The sequence below is a fragment of the Globicephala melas genome, chromosome 7 (assembly GCF_963455315.2).
Source record: "Globicephala melas chromosome 7, mGloMel1.2, whole genome shotgun sequence".
In the NCBI taxonomy this organism is placed as follows: Eukaryota; Metazoa; Chordata; class Mammalia; order Artiodactyla; family Delphinidae; genus Globicephala; species Globicephala melas.
Window position 1 is genome coordinate 27969712 of NC_083320.1, and position 21911 is coordinate 27991622.

The window sequence follows — 21911 nt, forward strand, 5'->3', positions numbered from 1 at the left end:
CAAATGTATGACTTTTTCTCCCCCTTCAGGGAGTGTGGGTGTATTTAAAAAACAAACTATTTTCATTCAGTCACCGTTTCCTAGCAACCAAAAAAAAAAGCATCTATTTTCCGGATGCCTGTGAGCCCCAGCCCAGTGGATGCTCAAGCACGCCTCCAGAAGCACGGAGAGAACAGAAGCATTGCGATCACTCGGTTGGTGAGAGATTCTGAAAGGGGAATCTGTTAATAGAACACGGTCTGAAGGACCTGTACCATAGATGCCGGGGTGCAGAGCGGGGACCTGCAGGGAGTGTACAGATTTTCTTCAGGGCATGATATTCCTATAGAAAATGGGGGCTGTGACTTCTGGGGGGGGTTGGTTTCTATGAAACAGCTAATGCATGAGGCAGCTGACATCTTTCCAGCAGCTCTTTTATGTGTATTTCCAGCCAGAGTCTTGTTTTCATTAAAATTCTATAGACAGAAAAGAGGGGCAACTGGCTGAATTCAAATCTAAGCTGAACAGAGTCTGTGCAAATGGTCCTCTTTCAACCAGGCACAGAGACTCAATGCATGGAAGTCACTGAACTGGACAGCTGGCAGAAACCTCTTCAATCATTCAGTGCTTTTTTTTACAGAGGAGGAAACACGAAAACACAGAGAGGAAAATGAACTCGTCCAAGGTAGCCTCAACAGGGTCTCCTAACCTCCAGCCTAGTGGGAATGGAAGATGCTCATATTTTAAAAATCTTTATGAGAATTCCCTGGCGGTCCCGTGGTTAGGACTCTGTGCTTTCACTGCTGAGGGTGCGGGTTCATTCGCTGGTCAGGGAACTAAGATCCCGCAAGCCGTGTGGTATGGCCGGAAAAAAAAAAATCTTTGCATATTATGCCACATTGAGTGGTAAGGGGGAGGAAGAATGGGTCTAAGAGGAAGCTGTCCCAACAACCAAGAGACTCACATTTTATAATTGGTGTTTCTGAAATTCAAAAGACTGGTTCAGAATTACAAAACAAGAATAGGTTAGAGCAAACGCTAAATCTTTTGCTTTTTAAAAAGGAATCTTGGGCTTCCCTGGTGGCGCAGTGGTTGAGAGTCCGCCTGCCGATGCAGGGGACACGGGTTTGTGTCCCGGTCCAGGAAGATCCCACGTGCCGCGGAGCGGCTGGGCCCGTGAGCCATGGCCGCTGAGCCTGCGCGTCCGGAGCCTGTGCTCCACAATGGGAGAGGCCACAACAGTGAGAGGCCCGCGTACCACAAAAAAAAAAAAAGTCATCTAAGCTAAGGAAGTGCCACTCCCCCACCCCAGTCAAGGAACTGAGGTAGGACAGATGTTCTACCAACAAATGTTTTTTAAATTTTTGAGTTAGAAGAATGATAACACATGCCAGCCTTTATGGAGTTGTGGAATGTTAGGGTGAAAGGTGCTCTGGGTGCTGTTAACCAGGCTCTTCACATTTTAGATCACACCTGAGACTGGGGTGCAGAAGAGCCAGGAGGCTTGGCCACGGCCATGGCCACAGCAGTCAGTAGTGGAATGGACTCCACATTCTGGCGTCTGGCCTCCCCAGGTGCAGCACTCTTCCTTGTCTAGGCCACCAGGCAACCTTTCTGGCTTGCAGTGTCCTCTCCCAACTGATTCTCCCGTAGGGCACAACATTACTCTCTTTATAGTTAATCCATTCCTATGGAATGCTCTGACTTTATTCCCATTTTTACGTCCCATCCAAGGCTTTAGCAGATGCAGCCACAGCAAGAATGGTCCAAAATAATTAAACCAATTCGGTGAAGAATTTATTTAAATCAGTGGCATCCTGTTTCCTCTCCGATTATTGTTGGAGAGCTGAATCGAATAAAGTTTAATGTTTATATGTTACAATTAAAAAAAAGTTTCTAGGGCTTCCCTGGTGGCACAGGGGTGGAGAGTCCGCCTGCTGATGCAGGGGACACGGGTTCGTGCCCCGGTCCGGGAAGATCCCACATGCCGCGGAGCAGCTGGGCCCGTGAGCCATGGCTACTGAGCCTGCGTGTCCGGAGCCTGTGCTCCGCAACGGGAGAGGCCACAGCAGTGAGAGGCCCGCATACCGCAAAAAAAAAAAAAAAAAAAGAAAAAAGAAAAGAGTTGCAATTCAAGTCTGAAGGCAGTCTGCTGGCAGAATTCCTTCTTGCTCAGGAAAGGTCAGCCTTTGTTCTTTTAAGGCCTTCAACTGATTGGATGAGGTCCACCCACATAATGGAGAGTAATCTGCTTTACTCAGAGTCTACTGATTTAAATGCTGATCTCATCCAGAAAACACCTTCACAAAAAGAATCAGAATAATGTTGGACCAAATATCTGGGCACAGTAGCCCAGCCAAGTTGACACATAAAATTAATTAACCATTACAACTTGCTTTAAATCTTTTTTAAGAAACAAAACATTGCAGGTAAAGTTGATATCCCGTTTATACCTCTCCCTGGGCACTCCATTCAATAGTGATGATTTCTAAAATTAAGTCCTTTTTGTGACTCCAGGCCCCCTTTGACCCCATCACCTGAGCTTCAATTTCTGGTTCAATGTGGGGTTGAGAATTGAAGGTATGGCCTCACCTTTGCCATCACCACACGTTCTTACTGGGACCTGCTGGCCATAGCAAGTTGTACCTGGGTTCTATAGAAACCTCCATCATGAGCCAGGAACCAGGTAGGTTCACGGAGAGTCACTATGTTGAATGCACACAGAACTCAAACATAATCAGATCACAAGCCATCTTTGCTTGGATTTTTCTGTCTAGCTAGTCTCATCCACGATTACATGAGCTGTGTCTGTTGTATCGATACTTGCAAGGTTATGGCAAGAATAAGTAAATGATGAATATTGGAAAAGTGTGGAAGGAACAAGAGGTGTCAGATCAACTCAAGGTACAGTGCGCTGGCCTCCACACAGCTTTCTGACCTGGAACCTGCTGGATAAGAGGCCTGCACACTCTCGGATCCCTTCCAGAGCCTAGGACTCCATGACTGGTATTAGGAGTGATAGCATCCCTAACTCAAATTCTCTCTGATTTGCTGCTGTAGCTTCTAGGTTCAGAGAGGCTGGGTCTTTCCAAAGGAAAACAGGTGCAGTGTAGCTGCAGATACCTGCTCAGCTGGATAAGCCTTTAATCATGGAAAGAAGGCTACTAAAGAAGGAAATGAGAAAACTCCTGTAAGTCTGATTGAGAATAACTTACATTTACTGCACTGAGCATTTGGCGGGGTTTATGTCATAGATGGTCTGGATATTGGCAGTGGGGTAAAAACCTAAGGAAGAATCTGTTCCTGGGCTATAGGAGAAAGCCGGATGATCTGGCCTCTGTCTCCTGCCCAAGAGGCCTCACATGTGGTGCAAAGCAGGATGCTGAACCTCTTGGGAGGATGCTTCTGCCAGCAGCGTGCACATCCGAGGCATTCGCATTCTAGAGTCTAAGATCTGAGCCCACAGTCCCAGCCTGTGCTGGGCAGGGTATGCCTTTGAAAGGGCCCGACTGGTAAAAGATATAGGAGAGATTTCTGGAAAAATGTACCCAAGGGCCCAGCATTTAAATTGCAGACTCTGCTTCTTCTGTTGTCAGGCTTATTGATTAAATAATTTATCTCCATTTTCTGCCCTCTGAACTTTGTTTTAAACACATAAAGAAAACATTAAGTTTTCCCATGGAAATTTTTTTCCTCCTGTGGTAGCTTTTCTTTGACTTGGTACTTTGTTAAGAGGTTGGTGAAAATCACAGACCATATAAAAAGAGGAGAAAAAGGTTATTATGTTCTATTTCATGATTATAGGCACAACAATAATACCCTTTTATTAGAGATCTTATCATAGTCTCCATTAAATGTCCTTTCTCTGCCTACTAAGATAATTATCTTTTAACAAGTTCTTTAAGAAATGCTGCAGTAGGGGCTTCCCTGGTGATGCAGTGGTTGAGAGTCTGCCTGCCGATGCAGGGGACACGGATTCGTGCCCTGGTCTGGGAGGATCCCACATGCCGCGGAACGGCTGGGCCCGTGAGCCATGGCCGCTGAGCCTGTGCGTCCGGAGCCTGTGCTCCACAACGGGAGAGGCCACAACAGTGAGAGGCCCGCGTACCGCAAAAAAAAAAAAAAAAAGAAATGCTGCAATAAACTATGTATGAATTCACACATGTTTACATGCATGTGCTTAGAGGTCAACATAATAAAGAACAAGCCATGATTAGGAATGCCAGTTCCTCTACATATCTCATCGAAAGAACTGTAATTTCAAAACTGAAATAAATATAATTTTTTATGTATATATAGTTTAATTTTACCCAAAGAATCTATTTAGGCTACTTTAAATAAAGTGTCTTGGAATTACAAAGCAAAATTTCAAGAACTTTTATCAATCTAGAATAGCTTAATGACTCAGAAGAAGGGCTTTTAGAACCCTAAAGCAAATTTATCCCCAGCATAGGAACTTGCCCAAAGTGTTTGGTAAAGACCTTGACAAACAGAACTGTCCTTATGTAACATTGTGAGATCGACCTTGGAGACCCCAGAGTCCTTTTTCCTATATCCATTCCCTCTTCTTGACTTTCCCAGGGTAGTACTCCTTTCTATTCACCTCCCAGGGCACTTATTCTACCCTCCCCTTATTAAAAGTCCGTTAGGAAAGGATCTGATAAGGATACACTAAAGTGGAATCACTAATATGTTTTTACACATAACTCCTCCTAACGGTATTTGCATTCTAATGGGCAAAAAGCCTTCAGGCAAAAGAACACATCTGTATGGAATATCATATATATGGAAGTTATCAACTTTGGACATCCTGCCTGAATTTAGCAAGGGCAGCAAGGGAATCTTTATTTTAAATAGTGGGTCTCAATCCTTTCGGTTTTGTAATATCTGTTCTGCCTTGGGGATTTATCATACTCCCTGCTTTCCTAGAAATTCGGTTCTATGTGAGTTTAATTTTACAATAAATGTGATTTGTTCATGATGGTTAGACACTTTAAACCTGCAAGGTAGCAGAATGTCTGTTTAAATCAAAATGAATATTAACTCAGCTACCAGAGCCATCGGTGACTTCGCTTGTATTTGGTGGAGGAGGGAGGGATGGTGAAGGAATGTTCTTCTGCAGACCGTGCTCCCATGTCTTTCCCGCTGGTTCAATCCTGCTCTCTTGCTTTTAAGGGGAGATTATATTGGCATCAGACTTCGGGAAAATGAATTTGACCCCAAAGGAAGAAGGCAACTCACCTTTCTAGATGATATGGTAAAGAAAGGCATGCTGCCACGAGTCACATCTGTGTCATACGTGTATTATGGGGACAGAACGGGGATCTAATATCTATCGCAAGCAAGGCTAATCTTGATCCCCCCAGAATGTCCTCTTCCTCATCTTCTCAACCTAGGATTCTCCATGTGGTCTCTTCAACTCATTAAACTGAAAGCAAGAAGAATGAGAAAATTAAAGTCATGAGACTTTTGCTCTTTATTTACTATTAGGAGAGAAAAGATTTAAAAGCAAAACGAGTACAAGATTAAATGTGACAGACATGATGTTAAAAGCTTGTTGACGAGATTAACTGTCGTGTAGTTCTCAAATATAATTTTTTACCATTTATGGAGAAAACCAAATAATTGAATAATCCTAAAATCCTTTTTTATTATATTATACATGTTGAAACTCAGATTCATACTATGTAATCAAAGTTCACTTCACATAAATTAAGGAAGCTATGTAAAGATCTAATCCAAAAGAGATTAGTAGACCCTCAGCTTTTTATGCTACCCATTTACTATTCTTGCACTAATGAGGAAGAAGAAATTACCTGTCCCTCCCCGCCCCCTCCCCTTCCCTGGCTGATTTCTCTGGAGCTGAATGAGCAGTTAAGGCTTGGTGTTCTAAACTACTTCTCTGTGCACGTATTAAATGGAGAAATTAAATCAATTAGATAAGTGCTTCTCAAACTTTAATGAGGTCTTATTACAAGACCGTTTTGATTAAGGAGTTCAGGGGTGGGGTTGGAAATTTGCATTTCTAATGAACAAACAGGTGATGTCAGTGCTGCTGGTCCAGGCATCAATCTTTGTACTAGGTTTCAACAAGTAAGCATGGTCCTTCCTTCCTTCCTTCCTACCTTCCTTCTTTCTTTCCTCCTTTCTTTCTTTCTTTCCTCCTTTCCTTCCTCCTTTCTTTCCTTCTCTTTCCTTCCTTCCTTCTTTCTTTTCTTTCTTCTTTCTTTCTTTCTTTCTTTCTTTCTTTCTTTCTTTCTTTCTTTCTTTCTTTCTTTCCTCCCTCCCTCCCTCCCTTCCTTCCTTCCTTCCTTTTCACTTTGGGTCAGTCCCTGAAAGAAATAATTACATTGTTATAATTACATTGTTTACACAATGTTAGAGTTACATAGAGCCTTGGAACGCATCTACAAACACAGAAACAAAACTGACCTTCCTTTTACTGGGGCTGGAGGTGGGGAGGAGAAAAGGAATGTTTTGATAGACAAATGGCAAAGACACTTAGAAATTATCAGGAAAAGGTAGTGGGGAGGATAGGAATGAACATGGAATTGGTCCTCAGCTTTTTACTGCATTTAAGACTCTTAGAAAGTCACTTGGTCTACCTCCAGTTCTCTGCTTCTGCTGGACCCTCCTCCTGGGAGGTGCTTCTCCACCTGTAGACATTCTCCTCATTCCTCAAGCCCCAGCTCCACTGATGCCTCCTCTCTGAAGCCTCCCGGGATTCCCCCAGCTCCTCAGATGGACACACCACCTCCCCTGTGACCCTGGGCACTCAGTTCTGATGTTCCACAGAATTAGAAATTGTTCTCTGTGTCCCTCTTCCTCTATCTATCTTCCCCTTTTTCTATTTTAAAATTCAAGGAAACTGTGGCCCAGAGAACAGCAATTGCTCACCCAAGGATATGGTACCATGAGTTGTTGGCAATACCTAGATTTGAACCCAGATTCCCTGATTTCCAGTTTAGTATTCCATGAATCTATCATTTCTGGCTCGCACGCGTGTGCGCATGTGCGCACACACACACACACTGCTCTAGTGTGAGGTAAATGTAATGCCTGAAGAACACTAGTTATTTCTGCCTAAGCATCAGGTTACTGGACACAGCTGGTGATCGTCACCTTTGTGGACATGACAAACGAGTAGAATAGGCTTAGCAGTGCCATTGTCATTGTGCCTAGCATGTGCTTCGGCCAATGTCTCAGCCGATTCCTTTGCTGTCTGTGCTTCCTGCTTCCAGGCACACTACGACTTGGCCATCAATGTTGCTCTGCAGTGGCTGGATCACTCAGAAGACTTAACTTGGCTGAAGTGGGAGAAAGTGTAAGTTGAATAGTTTTTTTTCTTTCTTTTTTTTTTAACTGTGAGTAATGACAGAGGAAGTTCACCACAAGGCACTCAGATTTGAAAATACTATGGGGTACGTATCCCCCTCCAACTAGAAACCTGAAGAAACCCTGACAGTTGTCGATTCGAGGAAGTCATATACATGCTTACATATTTTGCATCTCTGTGAGTTGGTTTCTGTCTGATGCAGATCTTTCTTGCATAGAACGTTCTGCCTTAGAAATAAAACTGTGCTTTATTGTGTACATGCCTTGACTTTTTTAAAAAAAAGATCAGTTCTGTGGGTAAGGCTGCAATCTTTTCCTAAGAACTATTAAACGCAACTTCTTAAGCATTTAACCAGATGTGCACCTGAGCTGAGCGGCTTGAATCACCACAGTTTGAATCCTTGCCGGGATTACTGGCATCTTCTCCCATGTGTGCCGAGCAGACCCACTCAGTTAGGAAGAACATGCAGCTAATGAGGCCAGGATTGAACCGCGTGTCCTGGAGGCCAGCTGTTTCTTCTGCTCTGTGACTTTAGAACACACACCTGGTGCTGAATGGTTATATCAGTATTTAGTTGTAATAAGCAGAAAATCCGGTTTAAACGGACTTAAGCAAAAAAATAAATAAATTTTAAAAAGGAGAGAGGGAGGAGAGATTTATTGCCTCTGTATCTGGAAAGTCCACGGCTAGGTCCTCATTAGGCATGGCTTAATTCAAAACTCAAACCAGGTCATCAGGATCTACCTCTTGGCTATTTCCTCTGCATGGACGCTATGCCTAGTTTCAGCCCACTTTATCACAACATTCAGGCCAGGGGAGAATGGACTTTTTAAAAATCACAGAATTGTGTCTCAATGGCTCTGTTTGCTCTGACTTATCTGGGGGTGCTAGCTAATTTAGGCCACAGTGTGTTTTCCATCCTTGGAATCTAGGGGTGTCATCAGCTTCCCTGGAAGTTACAGGCTTACAGGGGGTTAAGGCAGTTACCCCCAAGCAAACTGCCACAAGAAGGGGAAAGGATATAGGTTGGTGAAACCACAATTTTCCACCATAGTGGCCAGTCCGCCAGGATTTGATAGCTGCGGAAATGTGGATAGATGAGGGCAAATTCGTCACCACTGTTGGATGATTCAAAATTCAAAGTGTACACTTTACTGATGATGGATTAATCATATCAATTTTGTGAATAGCAAAGCACACAGCCATTGGTAATTACTTATTACTTATTGTCACAACCTTAGCAGGTGTCAAACAAAACAAGAATAAACCCTCCATTCTTATTCATTCATATTCCCCCTTAGGAAAATGCCATTTCGGGGTAGACCCATATATCCAAACCACAGAGAACGAGAAGCAATGATTTTATCGTCTTATGCTGGAATCTTAATGGTAAGGAAAAGAACATTATTGGCATACATGGAGGTTTTGTATCTACAATGTGCATTTTCATATTAATGAATATTTATTTTACTTTTTCAACCAATGTTTCTAAATATGTAGAATTTACTAATATTAAATTTTTATTTTTAAAGATTAATAAAAAGGTTGACTTCTATATTGTATTGTGAAAACATTTATTTAAGGGGAAAAAATAACACATAGATAATTGGTGTTAGGATACTCTGATTTATCCATTTGTTTAGAAGACATTTATTTGGTGCCCACGGTCTCCAGGCATGGTACTGGATATATGGGAGCTACAATAGCTTTGTTTTGTAATAAAAGAAAAGCCATGGTATGATAATACATCTTTGTTATTGTCGTTGTTGTTTAACAGAACAGCATCCCAATTGAGGAAGTCTTTAAAATTTATGGGGCTGATTCTTCTACCAATTCTGGTGCTACCAAGGTAGGGACGACCTGAGACTATCGATATAAGGGATTTTTAGAGAGAATTTCTTTATTTTATGAATTCATAATGTTGCATCTCCAGGCATGAAATAACAGTTTTATATCATGATGGATAAAACCAGATGTAGCCATATCTTACTTGGGTAATAAATGTAAGATGCTTTCCTTAGGTAGAGGACTATATTCACAATACCAAATGCATTTTATGGAAGGCCAAACAGAGGCAGCCAATAGAGCACCAGGCTTAGAGTCTAGATTCTGCCTCTGTCTCTGACTAACAGAATTTCTCACTTACACCTTTCATAATGTGGATCTGGTAAGTCCAAGCGCTCCTCTTGTATGATGTACTATAACTTCTAGGACTAGGACAGGATCTACAACATTCATTCTCATGAGAAATTATCTAGTTTACTGCTGCCACATTTCTCCTGCCCACAAGACTACTTGGAAGTCAGTCTAATAGAAGCACTAACGATCTGGGAGTCCAGAGACCCAGGGTGAGTTCTGACTGGGTCCCTTTCCCTCTTTGGGCTTCCATATACTAATCTTAAAAAAACAAAAACAGAAACGGAGTATTCTGAATGATCTTTACGTCAGTTCAGGTTTTGCTGTTTATGAATGTATGAACCTTTAGTAAACATTTAACACATGGGCTTCTATTGAGAGGTGAACTACCGATCCCTTTAGATACTTCTAGAAAAGGGAAGAAGAAAGGGCAGATGGGGTGGGGTTGGCAGGGATGTGTACTGGGAGGGAGTCAGGGAGGGAAGCAGGGAGAACCCACACCCTCACATGAGGACTTCTACTCACACAGCTGCTTTCAATGCCCCCCACCAGGATTTGGAAGGGAGGCGAGGTCAGGGGCAGGGCTACGGCCACAGGAATGCCTGCATCCTTTGTTCTCTTACCTGCAGACCATACTGCAGACAGTGGGATCCTATAAAGTAAAAAGTCCACCAGGGCCAGCTTAGGAGTCGAGCATTTCCTCAGAAGTGTTGTAACTGAATCCAATGGCCCTCTCACCTTAATCCGTATGTAAGCTGGCCTGGTCCTGAGACTCAAGTTCCCTTGATTACAGAGGAAATCAGCACCTCCTCTCTGATCACTCTGGTTTCAACTCTATCCATTCATTCATTCACTCACTCATTCATTCAATATAGTTGTAGGTGCAGGGATACAAGGGTGGGTGAGTCAGAAAAGATGACTTTCTCATGGATCTCATATCTTGGAGCTGACATTCTACCTTAGCTGAGGTATAAGCCACACCAGACTCAGCGCTCCTCAGAGACCCAAGCTGTTCTTGGCTTTTAAAGAAAGCCCAGCTCTTCTGTGTTCTTACAGAGACAAGCAAACCATGCTGCTTCATTCCTGTTCATTTTTTCTGCAGCTTTCTCCCTTCCAGGCTGCCCTCTTCTCCCCTTTCCTCAAACCCTCCCCGCCAACACATACATATAAATATCTGAGCCCAAGCTCCTCCACTTCAGACATTGTGTTTTCTCCCCCTTCATCTTCTGTGCCTGGGAGAGGTCTAGAGCAGGCCGTAGGCACCTCTGGTTGGTTGGTCTCAGCTCAAGCGGCCAGAGAGCAAATACAGAAAATCACATCCTAGAGGGAACGGCACTGTGAACCCCTCCAGTCTTAGCTAGGTTATCCATCAAGAAGGTTTGCAAACATGGGTGTCAGAGTAGCTCAGATGAGCCAGGTTCATTAAAGGGGCCAGAACAGGAAGCCGCACTGTTTAGAGCGGGCTGGCCAGTCTCTATCCATCCATCCAGCCTTTCCTTCATTCATTAAAGAGCCTTTATTCAGCACCTTCTCTGTTCTTCACAGTCTCTGTCTTCACAATCAGTTACCAATAACAGAAAGTCCAGATGTACAGGTAGACTACATAATGACCAGTTCTGCAGGGAAATAAATCGTACCCTCAGAGAGGGGGTGTTCTCGAACTCAAGTTCACATGCCTGATGCACAGTGAGACCAAACGACCAAAACGTCTAAGTTTGGAGCAGAGCAAAGTTTATTGCAGGGCTGAGCAAAGAGAATAGGGCAGCTTAGGCTCAAAAGACCCGAGCTCCCTGATGGGTTTCAGGGAAGACGTTTTTATAGGCAAAATTTGGGGGGAGGGCTGCAGAGTATGTAACCCTCCTCTGATTGGTTGGTGATGAGGTAACTGGGTGGTGTTCTGGGAATCTCATTCATCAGCCTTCTGGTTCCAACCAGTCTGGGGTCCGTGTGCTTGTGCTCAGCCTGAAGTGACCTCCTCCACCAGGGTGGGAGCCTTAGTTCCCATAGAAGAACTCAGAGATACGCATCAGATTGCCATGCACGTCCCCTGAAGAGGAACCAGGACCAGCCCCCATCTCTGCACTACTGCTCTCTCTCTGCGTTCAGTCACTCCCCTAATTGGTAACTGTTTGAATCTGCCCTTTGGAACTCAGGGAATGTCTGATGCTTTTTTTCTACAAACAAAAAATGGGGGACATGGAAAGGCTTTGGTGTCCAGGAGGGCTCCACAGGGTCCTGCTCGGTTTCAGTCCCCCCTTTTCTTTGATACTCCTCAATCTTGAGGGGAACAGGTGTTGGACAAGAAACAGAATAATGTTTTGGATAGAGAGGTTAATCATAACTCAGCAGAGGAACTTGGTTTTAGGGGGACTGGGTTTCAGGGGCTTTCCTTCAAAGACCTGAGTTTGTTTATTGTTACAGAATATGAGTGTCCTGTACTTGACAGGCCATTTGTGTAAGGGTTAAGCATGAGAATCCTAGAGCCAGGTAGCCTGGGTTCGAACCCCAGCTCTACCAGCTATCAGCAGATTAATCCTGGGCAAGGATTAATCTAAGCTCTATCAGCCTTGATTTCATTTGTAAAAACAGGGACCAGAAGATGAGTTTCTGTGGGAAATGAGGTGAGTTATATCAATAAAGCCCTTCGTGCTTGGCACATGGTAACCTCAAAATAATAGCTATGGTTAAGGTTCTGGTACCCAGGGGGAAGGGGGTGTATCTGATTTCCTCTATATTCCTCTAAATCAGGGCTTCTCAGCATTTTGGGTCAGATAATTCTTTGTTGTGTGTGTAGGGGGTGGAGTCGGGGCTGTCCAGTGCATTGTGGGATGTTTAGCAGCATCCCTGGCCTCTACCCATTAGATGCCAATAGCTTCCCACTCCTGCCCCGTGATGTGCCAACTAAAAATGTCTTTCAACGTTGCCAAATGTCCACTAAGAGGCAAAATCACAGCTAGTTAAGAACCACTTCTCTAAATATTCAAAAATTAAATAGCTCATCAAGCATCCGTTGTATTATTAATACATTATAAACCTTGCCTATTTTAGATAGCAAATTCTCACAAAGGGTATGAGATGATGTGAGATACAGACATAAGCATCTGAGGATCATCTACCCCTGTGGCCCTCACAAGCTCCTCACTGACTCAAGGATGCCAGCTCAGGCCTTTCTCTTGTGGCTACACGTCGGCTCTACTCAGGTACCCCCTCCACATCTTAACTTAGCAGGACCTCTTAATGGAAACGGAGCATTTCAAAGATTAAATTGTAAGAGCTATTTTAAAACAGTCCTTTGGGATTTAACATAACTTCAAAAAAATGGTTTTAACTAGGAGGTGTGGTTGTTCAAAAAAAAAATTATTGACAAAGGTTCCTCTCTAACTGCTGCGTGTATATGAATCACTTTTGCTTCCTTCGGATAAAATGTCTCCTAAGCAACAGCTAAAATCCTTCCCACACAAGAGCTTAAAGCGCTGTTGAATACTAATCAGATTATGTAGCATTTCTGGCCGCTGGAATTGGCCACTTTGGTACCACATGGGTACTGTGTGTGGGCTTGATGGCTTTCCTCAGGGCTATTTGCTGCCACCTAGTGACAGAAAGGCCTCCTGGACTCAGAATTGTTCAAGTCTGTTACGCTTCGCGTTCTACTCCCGATAAGGGAGCTGGTTTGGGCTGACAGGGAGCCATTTTTCTGCTGAGGAACATGGACCCATAGGGAAAAAAAATGTAACTAAGAACTTCACACAAGTGAGGGTAAAAGGAGCATAAGTGAAGTAAAAGGAGCATAAATCTTCCTTCAACAAATAAAGCAAACAATAAAAATATTCTTCAGCTCCCTTTGACAGAGAAAGAGGGGAAAAGGAAAGGGGGGCAGAGAGAGTGAAAACTGGTGTAACAGAGAGAGGAAAAAGACCAAGGCAGGTAACTAGAGAACATCAGAATCTCTTCTTTCCACACCCTAGTGTCTGACCATCCATCATTTCACTCTATCCAGACTTACATCCAAAGCAAACTCTTCAGAGGCCAACAGACTGGTGTCTAGTCCCAGCTCTGTCACTTGCTAGCTGTGTGGTACACTGAAGATCTCAGTAAGGAACTTTGAAGTAAAAAAAGAGCACGTGATTAACTCTAGCTTTAGGATTTCAATGTCATCCTACTTGAAAAATAATTTTTCTTGTAAACCACGCAGGAAGCCATATTAATTGCTTGCATGAATCATCAGATTATCAGGAGTCATAGAACATGTGAGCTGGAAGTGACTTTAAACTCCTCGGGTTCTCTCTTCTCCAGTGGACAGGGAAAAGCCTGTCTTTTTTTTTTTTCTTTTCTTTTTGGCCATGCCACGCGGCTTGTGGGATCTTAGTTCCCTGGAATCCAGGCCACAGCAGTGAAAGTGCCAAGTCCTAACCACTGGACCACCAGGGAATTCCACTGCAAAAGCCTGTCTTGAGTCTTCTAAGGGTAGAAAATGCATCAGGGATGCCATACGAGCTGGTTCTCTTTCTTACACGTGGCACGTATCACGCTGCAGGGCTGTTATCATAGCCACCCTTGCTCCACACAGATACAAAGCCTCCTTGTAATTACTTTCTGTGTTTTAGGGTCATCTTTCTGAATAGATTACGTGCTTCTTGAGGTCAGAAGCCGCCATTCATGCTTATGTTTAATTCTTTACAATGCTGGATATGACACAAACTCTCAATAAATATGTTTGCCATTTGAATAAAAGGCTGAGGTCAAATCTAGACGTGCCCTGCTGAGGTGGCTATAAGCTGTCCTGTCTATAAAGACAGCACGACTTCATTTATTGTTTAATCCAAATTTTCTGTCCTTTCTGTGTGAGGTGGCGGTTGCCCAGTAACTTGCTAGCACGTTCTCTGGTTTAATTGATTAAACTTATCACAGTGTGTGGGTACCCTGATTGCCTAATAGTTTATTGGTTTTTTCTCCTCACTCAGCACTGGAAAGGCAGGAACCTTGTCTGTCTTACCAACCACAGCTCCTAAAACAGGGCCTGACCCACAGTAGTGCTCACTGGAAACTTGTTGAATGAATGAAAGGTTGAAGAGACAGACAGTCCTAACCTTGAGGAAGTTTCCGGTGCAATGCAGCAGACAGCGGGTTATAACTATTGCACACTGGGGGTGTTCTACGTGACGACGTGTTTTGAGTTCACAGAGGAGTGAGTCAATAATTTGGCCTTAGGATGGGATTGGGGGGTGGGGTGCCAGCGCCCGAGAGGGGAGGTGGGGAGACATCGGGGTCAGTTTCTCAGAAAAGGTGATGTATGAGCCACATCTTAAAGGAAAAGTAGGAGCCTCTAGGCAGAAGAGGAGGAAAAAGCTATTCCAGGTAAAGGGAACCATGTGAAGAGCATCATTGTGTGAAAGAACATTCTAGGCAAAGAACGGCAACAAAAGGCAGCGTGGGAAAGTGCATGACCCATGAAACATGATCCTCAACTGCTAGTAACGCGTCAGGACGGCAGGTTGGGGAAACAGGCCGAGCCCTGAAACAAGTGCTATAACCAGCAGCTGTGGACAGCACGAAGTGGGTGCAGCTTTTAAAAGTAGAACTGTTTTTTTTTTCAGGTTCCCAGAGCTCCACCCTTCCACCTCTCCTTGCACCCTTTTGCCATGTTAACAGCACCCAAAGCAGCAGAATATGCCCGCAAACAGAGTAAGCCTGTTTACTTCCATTGCTTAGAAAAATTTAAGTAAAACTAGGAGATGTACTTACAAAGTAAGGTCAAAGTTGTTATGGTAACATCTTTCTGTCTGGTGGAATTTAAAAGAATCAGGAGCATTTATGACTTGATTTCCCTCCATCATTGAAATCAGGGAAGTCATTTCTCAGAAATTTTGGTGATGGAAGCAAAGCACCCTAGAAGGGAAGGATGTAAAACTGAGGTGGACTCATTTTAAAAAATGCTTTTTATACAGACATGATGACTACATGTGTCTCTAGGTGTCAAGTTAAGAAGGGGAGCAACGAATCAAAATGCCACCAGCAGCTCTACAAAGGAAGCAAATGTCACAGAATGGAAACCATAAAATAATTTATCTTTGGACACACAGCCAAAGAACAAAGTAAGTCTAAAAATGCAAACTGAACCCAACTGATACCAGGTGTTTGGGGAGTACTTTACTTATATTGTGGCTAAAAGTCTAGCCTTTGGGAGTTAGATACTCTGGGTTTGAAACTAAAGCCCGCTGTATAATATACCAGCTGTATGACTTTGGGCAAGTTGCTTAACCTCTCCTCCTCTGCAAAATGGGAAGAATAATGGTACTTATCTCTTAAGGTCGTTGAAATGATTAACTGATATTATGCATGTTAAGAGATTAGAACAAAAATAAAAGAGGGCTTCCCTGGTGGCGCAGTGGTTGAGAGTCTGTCTGCCGATGCAGGGGACACGGATTCGTGTCCCGGTCCGGGAAGATCCCACATGCCACGGAGCGGCTGGGCCCGTGAGCCATGGCCGCAGAGCCTGTGCGTCGAGAGCCTGTGCTCTGCAACGGGAGAGGCCACAACAGTGAGAGGCCAGCGTACAGCAAAAAAAAAAAAGAAAAAAAAAGAGAGAGAGAGATGAGAACAGAGTAAATCCTAAATAAATATTGACCATTATTATCTTTATAGCATTTGAGAAATACTATCTACAGTTAATCAGCTATTATTCTGTTGATTCAAATAAGTGTGTTGAGGAGAGGATTTGTATTAATATCTGTGTCAAACGTTCCTATTCTCGGTCCCTTTCTCACTAATGAAAATTTTATCTTTGTCTGTTTTGCATCTCTGTTGCTTCTGCCCTGCCCATCTAATTCCTTTGACATTTATGCTTCAGAATTCAGAGAATGGTCAGAGATGGACAGGGCTGGAAAGTAAGGAGAAAGAAAGGAGGGTTCTTTGCCGTTCCAGCTCTGCATTCTCAATTGCAATGTGCAAAGTGAAAAGGAAATTTTAAAAGTCAGAGAGACCAAAGCTGAGCAGGGAAAGAATCAGAAAAGTGGTACAGACTGGCTGGCTGGGATGTTTTAGGGTTTTGTTGAATGAGAGACTCTGGGTCAGCTGGAGGGTTGTAAGGTAGGAAAGGGAAAGGGGAATTTTGAAAACAGAACCACTGGGTTATGAATTGGGTTTGCTTCAAGAAACACAAGTGAAAACTGAAATTCCTTTTTATGTAGTTCGGTTGCTATACTATGCATTTTTAAAATGTGAATCTCTGAATAGACTGGGTCACACAGGGCTCAGGGTTTATTCAGATTTTCTGAGGCAAACTACTGACTGATTAGAAATGTAACTTTATCATAGCAAATGCTTTAAGAACTGCCTGAAATCTTTAGTCACATCAGGGCTTTAATACGTGTTATTCTAGTAACAAAACTCATGCTATTAGGAAATATTTATGATATTGAGTTTTCTTTTAAAGGTCTTTGTTATAATGAGATTTGAAGGTATAGCTTTTCTAGAACTATATCTTTGTTACTTAAGATCCTTTTGAGTAAGATGATGTTAATTTTTAAGATGTCAGTCTGGGGATAGCAAGCTTTAGAAAGTAAAATAGACAGCAGAAAATCAAAAAACAGTAATAACTCCAGAAATAACATATACGTACATCCACACACATACACACATACACTGATAATCTACACCTTAATCATGAAAAAATAGATCTCTGAGACAGAGGTTCATAGCCCCTTGAGGCTCATCTATGCACCTATGTACTGAAAATCTGGCTCTCAAGATTGCTCATTGGTATGTTATTTTGAACGTATAATTTCATTCCTTGTATGTTTTTTTCCATAACCGTTGAAGACTGTTGGCTTCTTGATGGAAGCAGATCTTTTATTTCCTTATTATTTCCTACATGTGTATAAAATGCTTTGCAGGCAGTAATATTCAGTAATTATTACTGATTAGTGAATTGGCAGTAAGTGAATGGTCCTTAGGTGAGTGCTTTCAAACCACTGTGCCCTACCCATACTGCCTGAGAGGCTCATTTTAGGGACCAACCATTTCTATAGGCTAATCGATACTTGTAAGCCCAGGAGTGTCAAAAGAATAAGTGCCCATTTTGCAATAGGATCAGATCCTGACATGAATCCCTCTCATAAGGCCCCTTCTTGACAATCAAACAGCAGAAACCACATTCGTGAGGGTTTTTCATGCTTTATTATTTGTGTACTTTAGGCATCTCTTCCAACTCTTGAGGAATGTACTTAATAAAGTAGTTTTTCTTTTTCTTTTTTTAAAATTTTTATTGGGGTATAGTTGCTTTACAATGTTGTGTTAGTTTCTATTGTACAGCAAAGTGAATCAGCCATATGTATACATATATCCCCTCTTTTTTGGATTTCCTTCCCATTTAGGTCACCAAAGGGCACTAAATAGAGTTCCCTGCGCTACACAGCAGGTTCTCATTAACTATCTATTATATACATATTAGTATGTATATGTCAATCCCAATCTCCCAATTCATCCCATACCTCCTTTCCCCGCTTGGTGTCCATACGTTTGTTCTCTATGTCTGTGTCTCTATTTCTGCCTTGCAAACCGGTTCATCTGTACCATTTTTCTAGATTCCACATATATGCGTTAATATATGGTATTTGTCTTTCTCTTTCTGACTTACTTCACTCTGTATGACAATCTCTAGGTCCATCCACATCTCTCCAAATGACCCAATTTCATTCCTTTTTATGGCTGAGTAACATGCCATTGTATATATGTACCACATCTTCTTTATCCATTCATCAATCTACGGACACTTAGGTTGCTTCCATGACCTGGCTATTGTAAATAGTGCTGCAATGAACATTGGGGTGCATGTGTCTTTTTGAATTATGGTTTTCTCCAGGTATATGCCCAGTAGTGGGATTGCTGGGTTATTTGGTAATTCTATTTTTAGTTTTTTTAAGGAACCTCCATACTGTTCTCCATAGAACTGTATCAATTTACATTCCTATCAACAGTGCAAGAGGGTTCCCTTTTCTTTGCACCCTCTCCAGCATTTATTGTTTGTAGATTTTTTGATGATGGCCATTCTGACCGGTGTGAGGTGATACCTCGTTGTAGTTTTGATTTGCATTTCTCTAATAATTAGTGATGTTGAGCAGCTTTTCATGTGCCTCTTGGCCATCTGTATGTCTTCTTTGGAGAAATGTCTATTTAGTTCTTCCGCCCATTTTTTGATCGGGTTGTAAAGTAGTTTTTCAACTATAATAGTAATACATGCTTACAGTAAAAATTTCAAAAGTACAAAATATAGATAATGAAAAGTAAAAGAATCCTCACTTTCCCATATCCTTGTCCTACTCCTCAGAAATAACAACTATTAATAATTTTCAATTCAAATATTTGCCATACATGTACATATACATACACGCACATCTATCTAGTTTGTTAGAAATAACAAATAAATAAATTAAATAGTTTATTAAATGTATGAAAAATACACTTTCACAGTTTATTGTTTGAAGAAATTTTTCATTTATATGTTTAAGCTTCTTAGTCTTTTCTTTTGTGGCTTATGGATACTGTATCATGTCTTTTAGCTGATGAACATTTTTTTTAACTGCAAGATATCAATGCCTTATTCAGAAATTTCGATTCCAGTCACTGAATTTCTTCAATAAGGGAAAAAGAGAAATTATTTTTTAACAATCCAGGTATTCTAGAAAACAATTTTCAAGATTTCTTTTGTACTGTATTGGTATTAGTAGCTCATTTATTAGTCAAAATGGGTATGAGCAACGCCATATCCTTGGAAAGGCAGAAAAAGAGTGAAAGACAAATAAGAACAAGGGCAAAAAATAGAAAACATTAACAATTAAGATAGATATTAATTCTACTATATCAATAATCATTTTGATCATCAAAGGTCTAAATGCACCAATTAAAAGACAGAACTCAATAGCCACAGACTACTGTATCTGGACAGCACAGAGCATTCCCATCACTGCAGATGTGTTAAAGATGTATGTTAAAGAAAATATAGCAAATATGGCAAACTTTTAAATTGAAGTACAGCTGATTTACAATGTTGTGTTAGTGTACAGCAAAGAGATTCAGTTAGACATATATGTAGCAAACTCTTAACTGCAGAATCCAGGTGGTGGGCATATGTATCTTCATTGTACAATTCTTTCAACGTTTCTGTATGAAAATTTTTATAATACAATTATGAAGAAGAAAACAAAGACAGAAATTGTCAGAGTGGATCAAAAAACAAGACCCAATTATATGGTGCCTATAAGGCACCCTCTTAACATAAAGACATATATAGATTAAAAGTAAATGGATGTAGGGAATTCCCTGGCAGTCCAGTGGTTAGGATTTGGTGCTTTGACTGAGGTGGCCTGGGTTCAATCCCTGGTCAGGGAACTAAGATCTTGCGAGCTACACAGCACAGCAAAAAAAAAAAAAAAAGTAAATGGATGGAGAACAATAAATCACGCTAGAACTAATTTAAAAAAGAAAATTAGCTATATTAGTTTCAGACAAAGCTGACTTAGAAGCAAGGAAAGTTATTAGGGATAAAGAAGGGCATTACATAATGATAAAGGGGTCAATTCTCCAAGAAGACGTAACAATCCTTAACATGTGCGCATCAAACAACAGAACATCCAACTATGTGAGGTAAAAACTATTAGAATTGCAGAGAGAAATCAATGATTCCATTTTCATAGTTGGAGACTAACACTTCTCTATCAGAAATGGAAAGAGGGCAATATAAGTTTAAATTCAAAGCAATATATAAGAAATTCAAAATAGTATAGTGCAGGCACAATACACAACTGCTGCGGGGCAAAGAAATGATTTGCTTTGGTCATGGTTAGTGAAAAGAAGTATTATTTTTATTATTTTTTTAATTTGGAAATAATTGCAAGCTTAGAGAAAAGTTGCAAAAATAGTACAAAGAGCTCTCATATACATTTTACTCACCTTTGCTAATTGTTACCATAACATTTTGCTTCATTATCTTTACCATTTTTCTCTCTCTGTCTCTGTCCCACTCTTTTATTCTCTTCTCTCTTTGTTTCTCTCTCAGTATATATTTTATTTATTTATTTATTTATTTATTGCGGTACGCGGGTCTCTCACTGTTGTGGCCTCTTCCATTGCGGAGCACAGGCTCCGGACGTGCAGGCTTAGTGGCTATGGCTCACGGGCCCAGCTGCTCTGCGGCATGTGGGATCTTCCCGGACCGGGGCATGAACCCATGTTCCCTGCATCGGCAGGCCGACTCTCAACCACTGTGCCACCAGGGAAGCCCCTCAGTATACATTTTATACTGAGTATATAAAACTTTTTCTAAGCCATCTGAAGTTATATACACCATATCACTTTACCCCTATATACTTCAGAGTGTATTTCCTAAGAATAAAGTCACTCTCTTAAATAACTACAGGATGCTTATCAACTTCAGAAAATTTAACATTGATACTTTACCATATAGGTATCAATTTTGTCAATTGACCAATACTGTCCTTTTTTATATATTTTTCCCTGTGTGGGATCATATATTGTATTTAATTGAGAAATATAACTCAATTTCCAAATGTCTGAGAAAAATTCCATGGAAATTCTTTTGCACCCACTTTTATTTTAATTCATCTTTGTCAGTAATTTGGTATCTGATATTTGACCTTAACTCCCTATAGATTGAAAGCTAATATCTGTGTCCATGTTAAATTGATGTGCTTGATACAAAAATTATCTTTTTATTCTACAGGTCACTTAGAAACTTGGAATTGCACCATGGGAGTTCGTAATAAAGTCTCTGGGAGAAGAAAAGTTTCTGCATCATCTTAAAATTCCAACTCTTGCTGGCATATTTTTCTTTGCAATTAGCTTTTGATACAAAGTGCATTGAAGTGTTTTTTCAGGTGTTGAGCTTTCTTAGAATCACATTGTTTGGCCATATTGTGGTTAAAAAAACAAGTATGTATCTTATGCTACTTCATTATGACTAGAAGATTGTTGGTTGGAGGATTTGGAGAATATATACTATTTCTGTGTCAGAGCAGACTGGCTTTGTAGGACATTTTACAAATGTTTAGCACTGAACATTTCAGAATGGTGGAGTAGGAGGCAATTTTCCAAAGTTTCAATCCGAATTAAATTAACCTGTCATCGATTGCCCTTACTATGTTCTCACATGGAAATATTTAAACTCATTTCAATAAAGCCTTAAAAGAAAAACAGGTCCGGGCTTTCTTTCAGTAGAATATAAGGACTACTAGGAAATGAAAATGATCTGGTCTTTCAACACATTTCCAAAATTCTGATTAGGCACATAGTTGAGCTTATAAATACATGTAGTAACAATTTGACCAAGTGAATGTAAGTATAAATTATACCACCTTATGGTTTTGATGTGTCACCTTTCTGCAGAACAGTTTTCTTTAACATGTGCCAAAACTGGTGTGTGATTTGTTGACTTTTGCTGAAAATG

The 21911-nt window shown here is 41.3% G+C and overlaps 2 protein-coding genes across 22 annotated transcripts in view; one reads left to right on the plus strand and one right to left on the minus strand.

The window, feature by feature from the left end:
* The window catches only part of PIKFYVE (phosphoinositide kinase, FYVE-type zinc finger containing), a 151244-nt gene that overhangs the window by 115401 nt on the left and 13932 nt on the right, over positions 1-21911 (minus strand). For 12 of the 16 annotated variants that reach the window (XM_060301927.1, XM_060301931.1, XM_060301935.1 and 9 more), the window contains 2 exons: positions 15194-15966; positions 5221-5407 (listed from right to left, as the gene is read on the minus strand). The exons of 1 other annotated variant lie outside the window; for it this stretch is intronic. The gene's annotated coding sequence lies outside the window, so the exon portion shown is untranslated. Of the gene's footprint in view, positions 1-5220; positions 5408-13454; positions 13551-15193; positions 15967-21911 lie in introns of all 16 variants that reach the window. 3 more of the 16 variants (XM_060301924.1, XM_060301926.1, XM_060301930.1) reach the window with 3 other exon arrangements.
* C7H2orf80 (chromosome 7 C2orf80 homolog) lies at positions 121-21649 on the plus strand. Of its 6 annotated transcripts, none has more exons than XM_060301941.1 (9): positions 121-194; positions 3040-3169; positions 5155-5236; positions 7221-7303; positions 8617-8704; positions 9093-9164; positions 15046-15133; positions 15397-15543; positions 21189-21649. In XM_060301941.1, exons 2-8 carry the CDS (start codon positions 3129-3131, stop codon positions 15510-15512), a joined length of 570 nt encoding a protein of 189 aa, XP_060157924.1. In that variant the 5' UTR covers positions 121-194; positions 3040-3128; the 3' UTR covers positions 15513-15543; positions 21189-21649. The 6 variants fall into 6 exon arrangements, with proteins under 6 accessions (XP_060157924.1, XP_030699647.2, XP_069902018.1 ...); XM_030843787.3 differs by having other exon boundaries at positions 15422-15543; XM_070045917.1 differs by having other exon boundaries at positions 15430-15543.

What these genes read in the sequence shown, in the direction of transcription:
- C7H2orf80 (XM_060301941.1), top strand. Translation starts at nt 3,129, where the DNA reads ATGGAAAGAAGGCTACTAAAGAAGGAAATGAGAAAACTCCT. An exon ending in AAGGAAATGAGAAAACTCCT is followed by an intron (nt 3,170 to 5,154) that starts GTAAGTCTGATT and finishes CTTGCTTTTAAG; the next exon opens with GGGAGATTATATTGGCATCA. An exon ending in AGAATATGCCCGCAAACAGA is followed by an intron (nt 15,134 to 15,396) that starts GTAAGCCTGTTT and finishes CTTTTTATACAG; the next exon opens with ACATGATGACTACATGTGTC.